The sequence below is a fragment of the Frankliniella occidentalis genome, unplaced genomic scaffold, assembly GCF_000697945.3.
Source record: "Frankliniella occidentalis isolate FOCC.00 unplaced genomic scaffold, Focc_3.1 Scaffold168, whole genome shotgun sequence".
In the NCBI taxonomy this organism is placed as follows: Eukaryota; Metazoa; Arthropoda; class Insecta; order Thysanoptera; family Thripidae; genus Frankliniella; species Frankliniella occidentalis.
The window spans coordinates 349,543-362,515 of NW_026267294.1; the positions used below are offsets into that span (position 1 = coordinate 349,543).

General features: G+C 57.5%; 1 protein-coding gene across 1 annotated transcript; it reads right to left on the reverse strand.

Annotated features, from left to right (window-relative positions):
* Positions 1-2,992: 2,992 nt before the first annotated feature.
* Positions 2,993-7,221, reverse strand: LOC113208868 (two pore potassium channel protein sup-9-like). Its single transcript, XM_052271616.1, has one exon. It carries the CDS (start codon positions 6,818-6,820, stop codon positions 5,648-5,650), a length of 1,173 nt encoding a protein of 390 aa, XP_052127576.1. The 5' UTR covers positions 6,821-7,221; the 3' UTR covers positions 2,993-5,647.
* Positions 7,222-12,973: the final 5,752 nt, after the last annotated feature.

Below are 12,973 nucleotides of genomic sequence, written 5' to 3' on the forward strand. Positions count from 1 at the left end.
CCATCGCCTTGGCTCCGGCACGCCGCCCGCCCTGCTCCGCCTCACCCCTCGGGGCCGCCCACCTACCATGGCGCACGCAAGTCGTCCCGCATCCTCTGATACGTGTGCTGCCGAGTCCTCGGCCCAATCCGCGCGCCAGGCCGGATCAATCCCAATCCGTTTCGTTCGGTCGGCGTAGAAATCTGGAACGATCCAGCCGATCTTGCGAACCAGAGGAGCAAACGTGCCGCTCTACTAAAGCTGCGTCCACAGTTGGGTTGCTGACCTTGCTGGAGCTGCTAGGGTTGATGGTACGAGAAGGAAGACATAGTACGCGCTGCCGTCAGAGTGCAAAGAACGATGACGGCATTGATTTTGTCTCGTCATACAGGCAGTCCGAACAGACCACCCGTGTCTAAAGCAAAGCTACCACACATATTCCCATCTCGATACTCTGCGTCGATGACGACAACTGTCCTGCATTACCCGAAGTCGAGGGTGAAATCTTTTTTGCTCAGAGTGAGTATGACTGTGTTGTGTACGTGTTCGACCAGGAGAGGGGCTCCACATTGGTCCGCCACGGCGGGGACGCGGCTGATCTACACTCCTCGCCTGTTGCGGCGGTATATATGCGCCGTCGCGGCGCCGCGCCAGAGGACGCCGCCAGCGAGGACGCGGGGCGTCGCGACGCCGGCCGGCGCTACTCCGCGCAGCGAGGGGCGCGCGGGGGCCCTGGCGCTGGCGGGTGGCGGGCCCTGGTCGATGTGGCGCCCCCGTGCGACGAGCTTTGGGAAACATCTGCGGGAGAGCGGGCCTTTCAGCGGGGGCGGGGGCGGCGAGGAGAAAGGAGAAAGGGAGGCAAAACAAACACAAAGAAGGGGTGGTCGAGCGGGCCAGGCGGCCCAGCCCCAGCCGCCCTCTCCAGCCCAGCCCTTGAGCCCTCTCGCCAGCCAAGCGCGCGCGCCAGGGGCTCCTGCCTGGTCCGTGATTGTATAAACAAATCGGCAGCTCAACCCAGGTCAGCCAGTCGATATCGCGCGCGCCACTGTTTAAGCGAGATAAGGATAGCGCCGGCCGAGCCGCACGACACGAGTGCTCCGCCACCAGCAGCAGGGGCCTGGCTGTCCCAGGAGCCCAGAGAGGCCAGTAGTTAACGGATGTGCCATCACATCAAGAGAGCCTGGACCGATCGTCTTCAGCAGACTGATTCCGAAGAACCCTCAAGGGGCGCTGCCCTATGAGTGCGACAAGGACGGAGCTATACGAAAGGTATAGGAGAGGGTTCTTCGAAATCAGTCGGCTGATCGGGGCTCGACAGCGCTACCTAGCGATACGAAACGAGGAGTCCGCCTATCTCGCTCAAAGAAGGGTTGCTTCCTCGCGCTCGCGCAGAGGCTCGGGGGTAGAAAGAGAAGCAAGCGAGGGAGGGGCAACATTGGGGACAATGGCGCTCTGTCCAGCAGCGCCGCGCGGCACAGCCCGGAAGGAGGAGGAGGAGGAGGCCGAGGGTGGGGAGGTGCGCGTGCAGAGCAACAGGGTACGGGGGCTGCGGGGGACGCGGGGAGGGGGGGGGGGACTCCTCGAGGACCCCGAGGGGCGCGGCCGGGCCCGCGGGCCCGGGGGTGAGTCACAGTCACAGGCGAGTAATGGACGTTTCGCGTCGCTTCCCCCCACAGCAGCCACCCCGGCGCAGCCCCCGAGGCGACGATCCAGACACCACTCGGCCACTTAGAGCCCAAAGAGTCGCCCAACACCCCGCCGCCGGATGAGCACGCGTTTCATCCGCCGGATATCGAAACCATGGTTTTCAGATAGGATTAAAAATGATTTGTTGAAACACTACGCTGAAACTTTCTGACAAAACAACGGCATGGAGAATTGTTTAAGAGAATTCTCCAAATTTTCCAATTTTCAATGAAATCGTTCGATAATCCTTCTCTTTGGTTGACCGTGGGAGATAGGGAGATGGACCCTATTCGTGCGGATTCGATAAGTGTGAGGCGATTTACCCAGCCGGAGCCGCCACAGCTGCAGGATGAGCTGCGTGTCGCTGAGTGTCAGTGTCGTCGTCGCGGAGGACGAGGAAGACGAGGAGGAGAAGGCCATGGAGCAGCGTTCGGCAGTCAACTGCACCGTGCACTCGGCGACACACCAACTGCGCCAAAGGCCACCAGCACCAAGTGCCCTAGGCCCATCTATCCCTCCAGGACGAAAGGCCACTTTCATGGGCAGAGAGAGGGGGGGGGGGGCAGAGGACAGGGCTCTGGAGTGTGACACTTGCTCACTTTTGTCACGACGTACGTATGTCATTGCTTTGAAACGACCCCCACTCCCGCGACTCGTGCAACTTCCTTTGACGGAGGCGCCCAGCTGAGGGCGGGAGGTGGCTGCAGGTAGCGTTGGGCCCAGTGAGAAATGCAATACCGATAAATGGTCTATTGACAATCGACTGAGTCGAAACCTACTTCACATCAATGCGCTTGGTCCCGCAAATCGTCGAGTTTTCAAAAATATTCGATGTTGGATCAACGTTGATTCGAAACCTCTTCGCTCACAGGGAGGCGTTTCTGTTGGCTGAAGCCATACGAGCTGGAATGGGAGGGGTTGGGGGAGGGCCCGGGTCGGACACCCACGACCACTTAAGATCACCTACAGATGTGGCCGCAACTGTGTAGCAATTGACAAAAAGTTTCTTTCAGAAGATTACAAAAACAATGTGTAACGACTGTGATATCAATCATTCGTGGAGAATTCTATCCCCAGTGGGCGGGGCTTCACATCCCCTCCCCTGGTCCCTGGAGAGAGGAGACCCATAGCGTGCCACTGCAGGCGCGCCCGGTGCCGGTCGCCCTCACTTTGTTCAGCGAGTTGATAAACGTCACCACTTCCTTAATTATTTGATTACTAGTGTCGCCGCGGAGACGCCCCGGGAGGTCCAGAGTCATCAGAGTCAGGCCTTTTCGTGTGCTGGCTGATCATGAACGATTAGGGGGACATATCGAAATGATGAGACTTTTTTTACATAGGAAGTAAGGATTTCGTTTATTTGTGTATGCCTTCAATAATTTTGGCACAGAATAAAATGAACAACTTTAACAAAAGCATTTTTTATGTAGGGTATTTTTTTAGAAATAGAGGTTTGCTTTATTTAGGATAAGGGAAGAGGATAATCATATAACTATTGGTCAAGAAGAGGAACACTACAAAAGTGATTACAAAATGAGATCAAAAAAATAGTTTGTTAAAAGACTAACGTCTAACGTTTTACAAAGACTTACTTAATCTAAAAACAGACTTATAATATCAAAAGTTAAAAGTTGGCAATGCGAGAATCTTGGCTAGAGGTCCGTCCATGGATAAAAAGTGAATGACACTGATAATGAATAGGCTAACAAAATGCTACTTTCAAATGTTGAAAATACCATGTATTGTGAATGATCTGAAGTACTAACCCAGCTCTCTACAATTATTATATAAATGCATGTCATATACCTATCTAACTGTGAGTTATGCATGTAGATATGGAAGGATTACAAATAATTCATTGGCATAATAATTATTTACCTCTAAAGGTACGGGAAGAAACGGTTATATGCGCTACTAAATGTCGAAATTGGAAAAAATCTTCTTAAGTTTCTCGAATGACAATCATATTTCGGAAGTATTTCATTGAGGAACGTTGATAGGCTGTCCAGAGTGGCAAAAACACAGACAAAACAGACAGTCGCTATGGCGCCTGGCAAGAGGCAAACCATCGTACATGGCCGCATTCACATTCAGCTTCACAATTTCTATATGTCGCTGAGTCTACTTTCCTCGCCGGCATCTACACGTCTCGCTTTCGCATTTACTTATCCCAACTGCAATGATGGTGGTCAGCTATTTAGATAAAAGTCGATATGTTTTTGTCATCAATTGTCATCGGTTCGAGGCACAGGAAGAAAATAGTTGTTTAGTTTTACTAAAAAAAATAATTTCTATATGTTAGCAGCTTTAAGATATACTGAATTAACGACGAAAGTCACGTAGCATATCTGGTCAAAGATAACAAATAACAAAGTTAAAAATGAAGTTCAGAAAATTGTAAAGTTTGGATTTGTACATATGAAAACGGATTAGCTCTGGCGTCCTTTTGATATACAATTTTATTTATACAATTGATTCCCTTGCATTTATTTACCCGCATAATAAAGCCTCTTTTGCGCGAAAGGATTTTACAAGTTTTTATTTTGGTTAGAGTCAGGATCACAGAATCTTATCACCGCCGCCGTAGAACATGTTTTTCTTTTTTCCCTTTCTTAACAAAAAATGCCTATAAAATCTCAACTGAATTTTGAACTTACTTAATTTTTTTAAAGCTGACGGCAGTTACACATTAGCTTGGTCGAGTCGAATTTCACTCTTAGAACCAATATTTCTATGTTTTAAGGCAAGATAAATTTGGTCAAATTTAAATAGCACCACCTAATCATCACCGCACAAGAAAAAAAAAAAAAGTCATTGTTTTATAAAGCTTTGGTGTCCACGATATCACTTTGTTTTGAGACGAATCTCGCTAAAAAAAATGCAAATGCAGCAAAGTAGCCTGGGCCTTCGCGGGCCTTCGGCATTTCCTACCCCTCCGCCTCCGCGCATGCACCGCTGCTAACTCGATCAAGTCTCGTGACCCGCAGGCGCCCTTCGCGGGGGTTCGTTATGCAACCCTCCGCTCCGTCTTCCTTCCCCACTTCCTCTTTGGCTCGGCCATGGCCGCCAGGGGGCGGGGGCCGGCGGGGGCACACGGCTCTGTCGAGTGCATCAGCGGCGAAGAACGGGGTGGGGTGTAAGTAAGCAAGGCGCCTCAAGGCCCTGTAAAGCTTTCCAGAGAGCGTCAACATCACGGTACGTCTTTGGCTTCGTTCTCAAGGGCGAGCTTCACAATCTGCCGGTTAGACGATTATGATCACAGTCGCGCGCTGGCACGTTAGTTATATTGGCAAGACCCCGCAAAGAAAATAGTTTCTTGACGTAGCGCATTTTTAAGCAGATCATGTTCATCACAAGTTTTTGTACACTTATCTTAATATGGAATCATTTGACAGAGTAGATTGAGCATTTTAGCACGCAAGTTACAAGGTCACTTAGCTTATTAGGACTGCTTACTTAAAACTTTGGCAAGATGAAGGTATACCGAAAGTTTATCACATGTTCTTTGGCTTATAAATAGGGAAAGTGTCGTCTAATCTTATATATAGTAGCATACTGGAGAGATACAAAGTCCTAATTTAGTTGAAAAAAATGCCAGAGCGCTGAATGCCAACAACTGGCCGAAGATTTTCATCATTTTTTTTGATTACCGGATGGAATTTCCTGCTTAACATTATGTTTATTGTACGACAGGCAGGATGACTAGATTGATTTTCACTTCAGTCTCTTTCGGCTGTGTGTCAGCACATCCGCAGAGTGAGTGTTTTTTTCATACACATAACAATAACAACAATAACAACAACAGCCTACGGAAGAAAAGCAGCTCTAAACAGCAGTCCTGCTACTGGGGGAGGGGGATAGAACCCCCGTAGCTATGCTGTACCGAAGACAGCCGCGCGGGCGGGTTGCCTACACTCGCGGCGGCCGCCCTGGTCCAGCACAGCTACGGGGTACGGGGCGGAGGGCCCGGGGGGGAGGAGCACTAGATGGAGTTGCGGTACGTGGGAACGGCGGGCCAGTCCACCTCGTTGGCGAGCCGGCGCGCGCGCATGGGCCTGTCCCGCTCCAGCAGCAGCGGCATCAGCCCTCGCAGCGGCGGCATGAACTGCGTCGCGTTGTGCAGCATGTAGGAGGGCCGGTGGTGGCGGCCGTGGCCCGGGTAGGGCGGCGGGCTGGGCGGCGCGCGCGGCCCGGGGTCCCTGCGGCCCAGGCAGCCGCACGGCAGCGAGCACACGGACGCGTTGTCGTCCTCGCACTCCACCAGCTCCGTGTGCTCGATGTGCTCGCCGTGGCCGCCCTGGCCGCTCATGATGGAGCCGTTGGCCGTGATGACGTCGCCCTCGAGGCGCACGGCGCCCTGCATGGCCTGCAGCGCCTCCGCCTCGTCGCGACGCTCGTCCTCGGTGTTCATCGTCACGAAGCGCAGCACCAGCAGGTTGAGCGACGCGGCCACGATGGCCAGCCCGAACAGGATGAAGATGAGCGCGAAGGCCACGTACTCGGGCTTGGTGGCGAGGGCGTTGTCCTTCTGCAGGGCCACCATGTCGCCGAAGCCGATGGTGGTGAGCGTGATGAAGCAGTAGTAAACCGAGTCGAAGTAGGTCCAGCCCTCGTAGCGGCTGAAGGCCGCCGCACCACCCGCCACCGTCAGCCCGGACAACGTCGTCACCACGCAGATCAGGTTGATCTCGGAGGCGTCCGTGTCCTTGCAGTTCATGACGCGCTTCACCTTCTGGATGACGTGCGATGAGAACTTGTTGAGGCGCTCACCGATGCTCTGGAACATGACGAGGCCGAGTGGGATGCCCATGATGGCGTAGAACATGGTGAACAGCTTGCCCGCCACCGTCGACGGCGTCGAGTGGCCGTAGCCGATGGTCGTGAGCACGGTGGTGGCGTAGTAGAAGGCGCCCGCAAACTTCCACTGCTGGCCCGCCTTGTGCGGCTCCGACTTGAGGATGATGGTCTCGAACAGCTTGAAGTCGTCGGTCGACACGGAGTACTTCTGGATGAGCTTGCGCTCCACATAGTCGAGCACGTCGCGGCGCCGCTTCTCCGTCTCGGACTCGAGCGCGTCGAACACGGCCGCGCCGATCAGGAGGTACGTGAAGGTGCAGACGATGAGGGAGAGCGTCCGAACGTTCTGCTTCTTCATGGCGCCGCACCCACCCTCCCTCCCTCCCTCAGTCAGTCAGTCGCAGCCCCCGAGGCGCGGCGGTGCGCGGGGTGGGGCGGTTTGTGTCTTCAGACTTCGGTCTCGGCTCGGCTCGGCGCGCTAGCAGGACCAGCTCGTCTCGCGCCCCGCACCTGCGCACACATACAGGGTGAGAGGTTAGAGAACAAGCGTCACTATTTCTTGCTTTTGCTTTTTTAACAGCACCATCTCTCGGATTCGCCAGCCGAGCCGAGCCGAAAACCAACAAATCTCTAGACTACAACCTGCACAGGTCGAATGATAAAGGCATTATCAGCGCGTAAAGCATAGCGTGCGGGAGCTGGGCTACATCATCATGGGGTCATAAAGGTCACCAGGGGCGCCCCGCCGCGCATCATCTTGCAGTAAGTTTTTAGCGGGCTGCAGCAGCAGCGGCGGTGGGGCGGGCGGAGTGCGGTCTGACGGATGTTACTTACACACGCCAGTCGACCGGAGCGCCGCGGCTCCACGGCCCCGCCCGCCCGCCCAACGTCTTTTAGTTGCACGCCCCACTGGGCAGGGCACGGCAGGGCCCGCGGCTGCGACGTCAACCCCGCCCAGAGAGACGCGGCGTATACAAGACGGGGCAGGGCGGGGGCAGGGCGGGGCCTGGCCGGGGAGGGCGGGCGCCATCCGCCCGCACTCTTTCCTCCCCGAATCACTCATCTGGCGCCCCATCTGGGTGCGGAGCTGGAGCAGACTGCCTGCCGCAGGAGCATGATCCATCGCGCAGCCACAATCGGCTACAATCGATAACCCGCGCTTTCGCCCACCGCTCTCTTCTCTCTCTCCTTTTCCCTCTTTTTGCGAACAGACTTCACATCCCGCTCGCTCTCGCACCACAACCGCGACAGAGACAGATCGCAGCGGAATGGCTGCAGCCCTCGCCGAGGCCCTCGCCGAGGCCCTCGCCACACTCCGGGCCTGCACTCCACTCCGCTCCGCCGCGCGCCCCTCACTCAGACCAGCCCCTTCACCCGGGGCGCAGCGTCACGCGCGTGCACGCGTTTGCGTGAGTTAGGGCGGCGGGGGAGGCCGCCACGAGCGGGAGCGCAACGCGATGAAGAGAGGGAGAGAGGGGAGGGTAAAAGATGGACCTTTCAAACGACACCCCCGCCGCCGCCACCCCCAGCACCTCTGGCTTGCCTCTGGCGCACTGCGCAACTTAGTGATCCGCACGGCCGGGCCGGGCCCAAGCTGGTTGCTGGACCGGGATCAGAGCGGGCCGCAAACTCGGTCAGGAACACGTCGCTGGAGAGAAGGTGGTGGGGGGGCGACTGAACACCACGCCACGGCTGGAGCAGAACAGTCCACAGCGGGGGGCTGCCGAGCTCGAGCTCATCGTGGCTCCAGGGAGTTGCGTGGCACGTCGCCAAGGGCCCCCCGCCGGGAGGGCGCGCGGCGCCGCGGCCTCCACCGGCAAGTGGGTGAAAAACGAACGGCAAGCGACAAGGCCGGCGAGGTGTCGGCGGCGGGCTGCTGCTTGTGAACGTGCCCGCGACCGGGCCGATGTAGGAGAGGAGGCAGAGCCCTCGCACTCAGCACAGAGCCCTCGCAGGAGCACCCACACCAGCGTCCCCCCCCCCCCCCCCGTAGAGACCATCGGAGCGGGGGACAGTTACTGTGTGTGCATGGTGTGTATGAGTGTGTGTGTGTGTGTGTGTGTGTGTGTGTTGGGGTGACGTCACGGTGGGATGCCGCACTAGAGCCGAGAGGGAGGTCGGAGAGGAGCAAGGAGGGAGGGGGGAGGGGAGGGGGGAGTGTGACAGGAAAATGAGGACACACTTCTAGTGCGAGTGTGCGAGCAAACAGAAAATGTACACGAGGGCACAGCAGAGTGCGCTCGTGCACACACAAACACACAGTGCAGTTTTGTTGTCGTGTTGTGGGTCTGACCGGCGGTGTTCAACGACGTTACGGTCGTTAAGCCCCCCCATAGTCTCCCGAGTAGGTGAACGAACAGCTCGGCAATCAGCCGAACAGGACCATGGCGGCGCGCGCGCGTTAGCCGGCGTTAGCAGCAAGCGTTAGCCAGCGTTAGCCAGCGCTCCCCATTTGCATCCAGGAGGTGGAAGGGGGCCGCCGCGCGACGCCACGCCGCGCCAGTCGTCGCCGCCAGCTCTGGGTGCGAGAAGTGTTCCCCCTAATGATTGCGGAGCACGCCCAATTTCAGCCAATTTGGTCCACATTTATATCGCCGCCCGCCGTACCGTCCTTACGATCTGCAGGCGTGGCGTGGCGTGGCGTGGCGTGGCGTGGCGTGGCGTGGCGTGGCGTGGCGTGGCGTAGCGTAGCGGTGCTCACACACACCTAGAGGGGCGCGGCGGCGGGCGGCGGGGCTCGGCCGGGTCACGGGGCGTGGGCGGCGAGGCGCGGCGAGGAGCGTCTTCAGGCGAGGATCCTATCGCGCCATTGCCTCTATGTCTCTTTCTCTTTCACACACATACACTCGCACGTAGTATATATCCGCGGCGGCGGGTACTCCCACGGCTATGAGCCTCGGTCGGCGGCGCCCGCGCCCGCGGCGCCCCCAACATTGCGCACACCTACAGGGTGTCCCAGAATACTTGGCGCCGGCCCTGCCCCTGCTCCCCTCTCCCTTCCTCTCCCCCGCTCTCTCCGCTCATTGTCCCCCGCGAGAGGAGAGACAACAGACAATGGCCCCAATGGGGGAGAGAGGCGCTCCCCTGCGCTCTCCGCCGCCGTCACGTCGGCGCCGCACTCGTGGTCCCTGATTGCACTGTGTGCTCCTGGGTGTGCTCCTCACTCGGTGCTCGCCGGGTGACAGGAGACGAGCCCCCGTGGGTGTGGTGGGCGGGGCGGGCCGCTTGCCATGAGGTCCCGAATTACTCGCCGTCCAAACGACCACACCCGTAAACTTGGCGGTCAAGTTCGGGTCCCCCGAGTCGCGCGGGTGCGCTGCTGCTGCTTCGGGTCGTTTCACGCCGCCACCGCCGCTGCCGCCCTTCCCCCTCGCCTCCATCACAACACTGATGAGGATGATGTCCTTTTGAGAGGTAACGCCCTCTACTCCACAGAAGAGCGGCCCTGTAAGCCTCAAAACCCCTCAAGTCGCTGCATCATAGAGTTCGGCTGCCTCCACACACCACCCTCCTGCCCCTCTACAAAGTCTGCCGGTGGTCGTTCCAAGTTTGGACGTGGCCCAATAAAAAGAGTGGCGCTATCGCCTTCGTGTAACGACCGAACAATGGAGATTTACAAACATACTTCGATGACAGTGACGTTGTACAAAGGACTACTGCATGACGGGGGGAACTAGATTACATCCCATTCCATTTTTGCTATCTCGAGATAAGAGGTTTTTTTTTCACTGCGGTGGGAGGAGCCGGGTGGGGCAGTTTCAGACGAATCTATATATTCCTCTGGCTGGGGCGGGGCTTAAGCCCCCGTCCTGTCTCGTGTCGCACCGGCGGTGCAGCCAGCTATCTCATTCAAAATCAGCAGATAGTAAAACTTGGACAGCGCGCCAAGAGGAATGGGGGCGGGGAGCGGGGAGGGAAGATGAGGACAAACTGCTTCTCAATCGCTCTCGGAAGGCATGATTAATGAAAAAAGGTTTCCCCAGTTCTCTACAGTGTATTATCTGCCCAACATTCAGGCAGAATGATAGAAATTAATATTTACCTTTAATGAAAGTTCACCGTACTTCGTTTAAGTTACGCACTCAGTGAGAAATGAGTTTTGGAGCGATATCGAAACGCTAACGTATCGATATCGAGTGTCGTAAATTGTGCCGTTAACGACAAAAAATTTAACGGATTTCGGTTCATTTTCGACATCTAAACGACATCTTATCGATTTTTCATTCCTCACCGGGGCAGTCCCTTCATGTTACTATCAGACCCCATCGTCACAGGCCAAAAGGCGCTAAGCGTGTGCACGTCTGCAATGCGGTACAGCATAAGACGACGAAGCGCACGATGTGAATGGCCCTTCTGGTCCGGTACAGTCGTCGTGGATCGCACAGGATACTAGACGGCAGTCAAGACGCCCGTGTTGCAATAATAGGCCTTGCCTTGTGTTTTCGCGCCTCTGTCTCTCTCCCACACTGTCCGTGCTACACCACGGGGGGAGCTGCACTGTACCCACATCATCTCTTTCGGCGTCGAAACAAGCTCAAGGGTCACGGTCGACTGCTCTCCACATCGGCTCAGCAAGCGCTTGCTCAGCAAAAGTGCAATCGTGTTCAGGGCAGCTCAGGGATTTCCAGAAAGTGTGTCGGTTTCCATCAGATTAATTCGGCGAGAAACATCCCCGGAGCTCAGCGCCTGCGAGGCTCGGGGTAGGCCACTCCGCAGTACACGGGTGCACTGCAGGCCAGATGTTGCCTACCTACCAGGCGCTATGAGAGCTTGCATTGGCTACACGGCGAACGACGGTCTTTCTGGATCCCCCCTAAAGTCGCGAAGGGTAGCCGTTAGCCGTCCTCCGCCTCACCGGCGCGGCATCGCGACGCTTCCTAGTGCATCTGGGGGCGGCGCCGTCCGCCGCCGCTGCCTTCGCCCTCCGCCCCCACGACATCGATTAAGGTTGGCGTATTCAATTAAGCAAGGCGAGGAGGCAGGAGGTGGGGCGGGGAGGCAGTTTTGGCATAACTTTAAAGGGGGAAGGGGCGCACCCGCCGGTGCACGCGAACAGACTGTGTGTTTAACCGCCGGTCCCGGCGGAGCGAAAGGATCCCGCCCTCCCCGGTACAGTTTAACCCGGCCTGGTGAGCGATGATGGAGGGTGAGCCCCCACCTCCTTTTCCGGTGGGTAGCACCCAAAGCACCACCCAAAGCACCCGCCGGCGCCCGGTTTGGCACCGACTGCCCTGCGCGTCCACGTCCACACCGCCCTTGCAACATTGCGCGCGATCAATAATTTTGCCGTTCGTTTGTTATCGAAACTGACGTGCGGGGGCGGGCGGCGGGGACGCGGCCGTGTGGCTTCGCAGTGGAGTCGGAGTAATGATAGGGATATCTACTTCGGAGTCGGCTATCCAGGCGGCCACGTCCGTTCTGGAACAGGTGTGATAAAGAAACTCCGCTTGGTGCAGTAGTGCGGGGCGTGGGCGGAGCAACCCCTGCCCTGGGCGGAACAACCCTTGCCCTGGACGGGGCAAGCAGGCGCATTACGCAGCGCGGATCCATTTTTTGGCCCGTTGTATTCCCCTTGCCGTGCCACATTAGGTCGGACTGCTCTATATTTAACAACGTTGCGTGGAGCCAGTGGAGCGAGGGAGGGGAGGGGAGAGGGGGGCACGAAGAAGGACCCCGAGGGACACCGCCGCCAGCCGGGCCGCCGGGGGACGTACGAGGGCCCCGTGAAGGGGTAGCCACCCTGACGTGAGGAGGGGTGTGTGCGCCCGGCGAGGGGCGGGGCGGGTTTCAGCCTGTCCTGTCACACGTACCGTGGGGGCTCGGCCCGGGTGCCGTGAGGTGTGGTGCCACTCTCATGTCGATACACATATGCGGCCCATGGGAAGAGCCAAAGCTGCATGTCGGAATGATAACAACCCTCCTCCTCCTCCTGGCAGACACGCGGGGGCGCCTAACCCGCTCCGACAAAGCATGCAATAGCATGCATGCAGTAGCCGTGCACGGGAAGGGATCGCATCGGCACCATAGACTCGCGTCACGGAACGCCCGTGTCTCACTTAGTGTTGTTTCCTTTCCGACGTCGAGGTCGGCTTGGAGTGAATAAGACACTATGCAGCATGCACACGGCATGTGTGACCCCGAGGGCGGCTTGCTCGCCTGCAGAGGAGGAGAGGGGGGGGGGGCGAGAGAGACAAAAGTTGACCTCCCTTTTTCCCCACCCGGGTCACACTGCGGTCCAATCAGTTTATGGACGCTAGTTAGCAGTTTTATCGGGTAGCTGCTGCTTTAATTGAATTAAGGCGGGGCAGGCGCGTGGCTCATGCACTGCTGCAGGGGCTGCGGGGGCGGCCCGCGGGGGCGGCGCGGGACGCTGCAGGCTCCCGCTCTCCCCCGCCGCTGCCGCTGCCCCCGGAGGGGCCTGGTCCACACAACCCGCACCGCGCCGTATCGATCGGAGGCCCCGACGCAAGCAGGCAAGCAGCGCGAGCAGGGAGGGGCTGCGGGGGAGGGG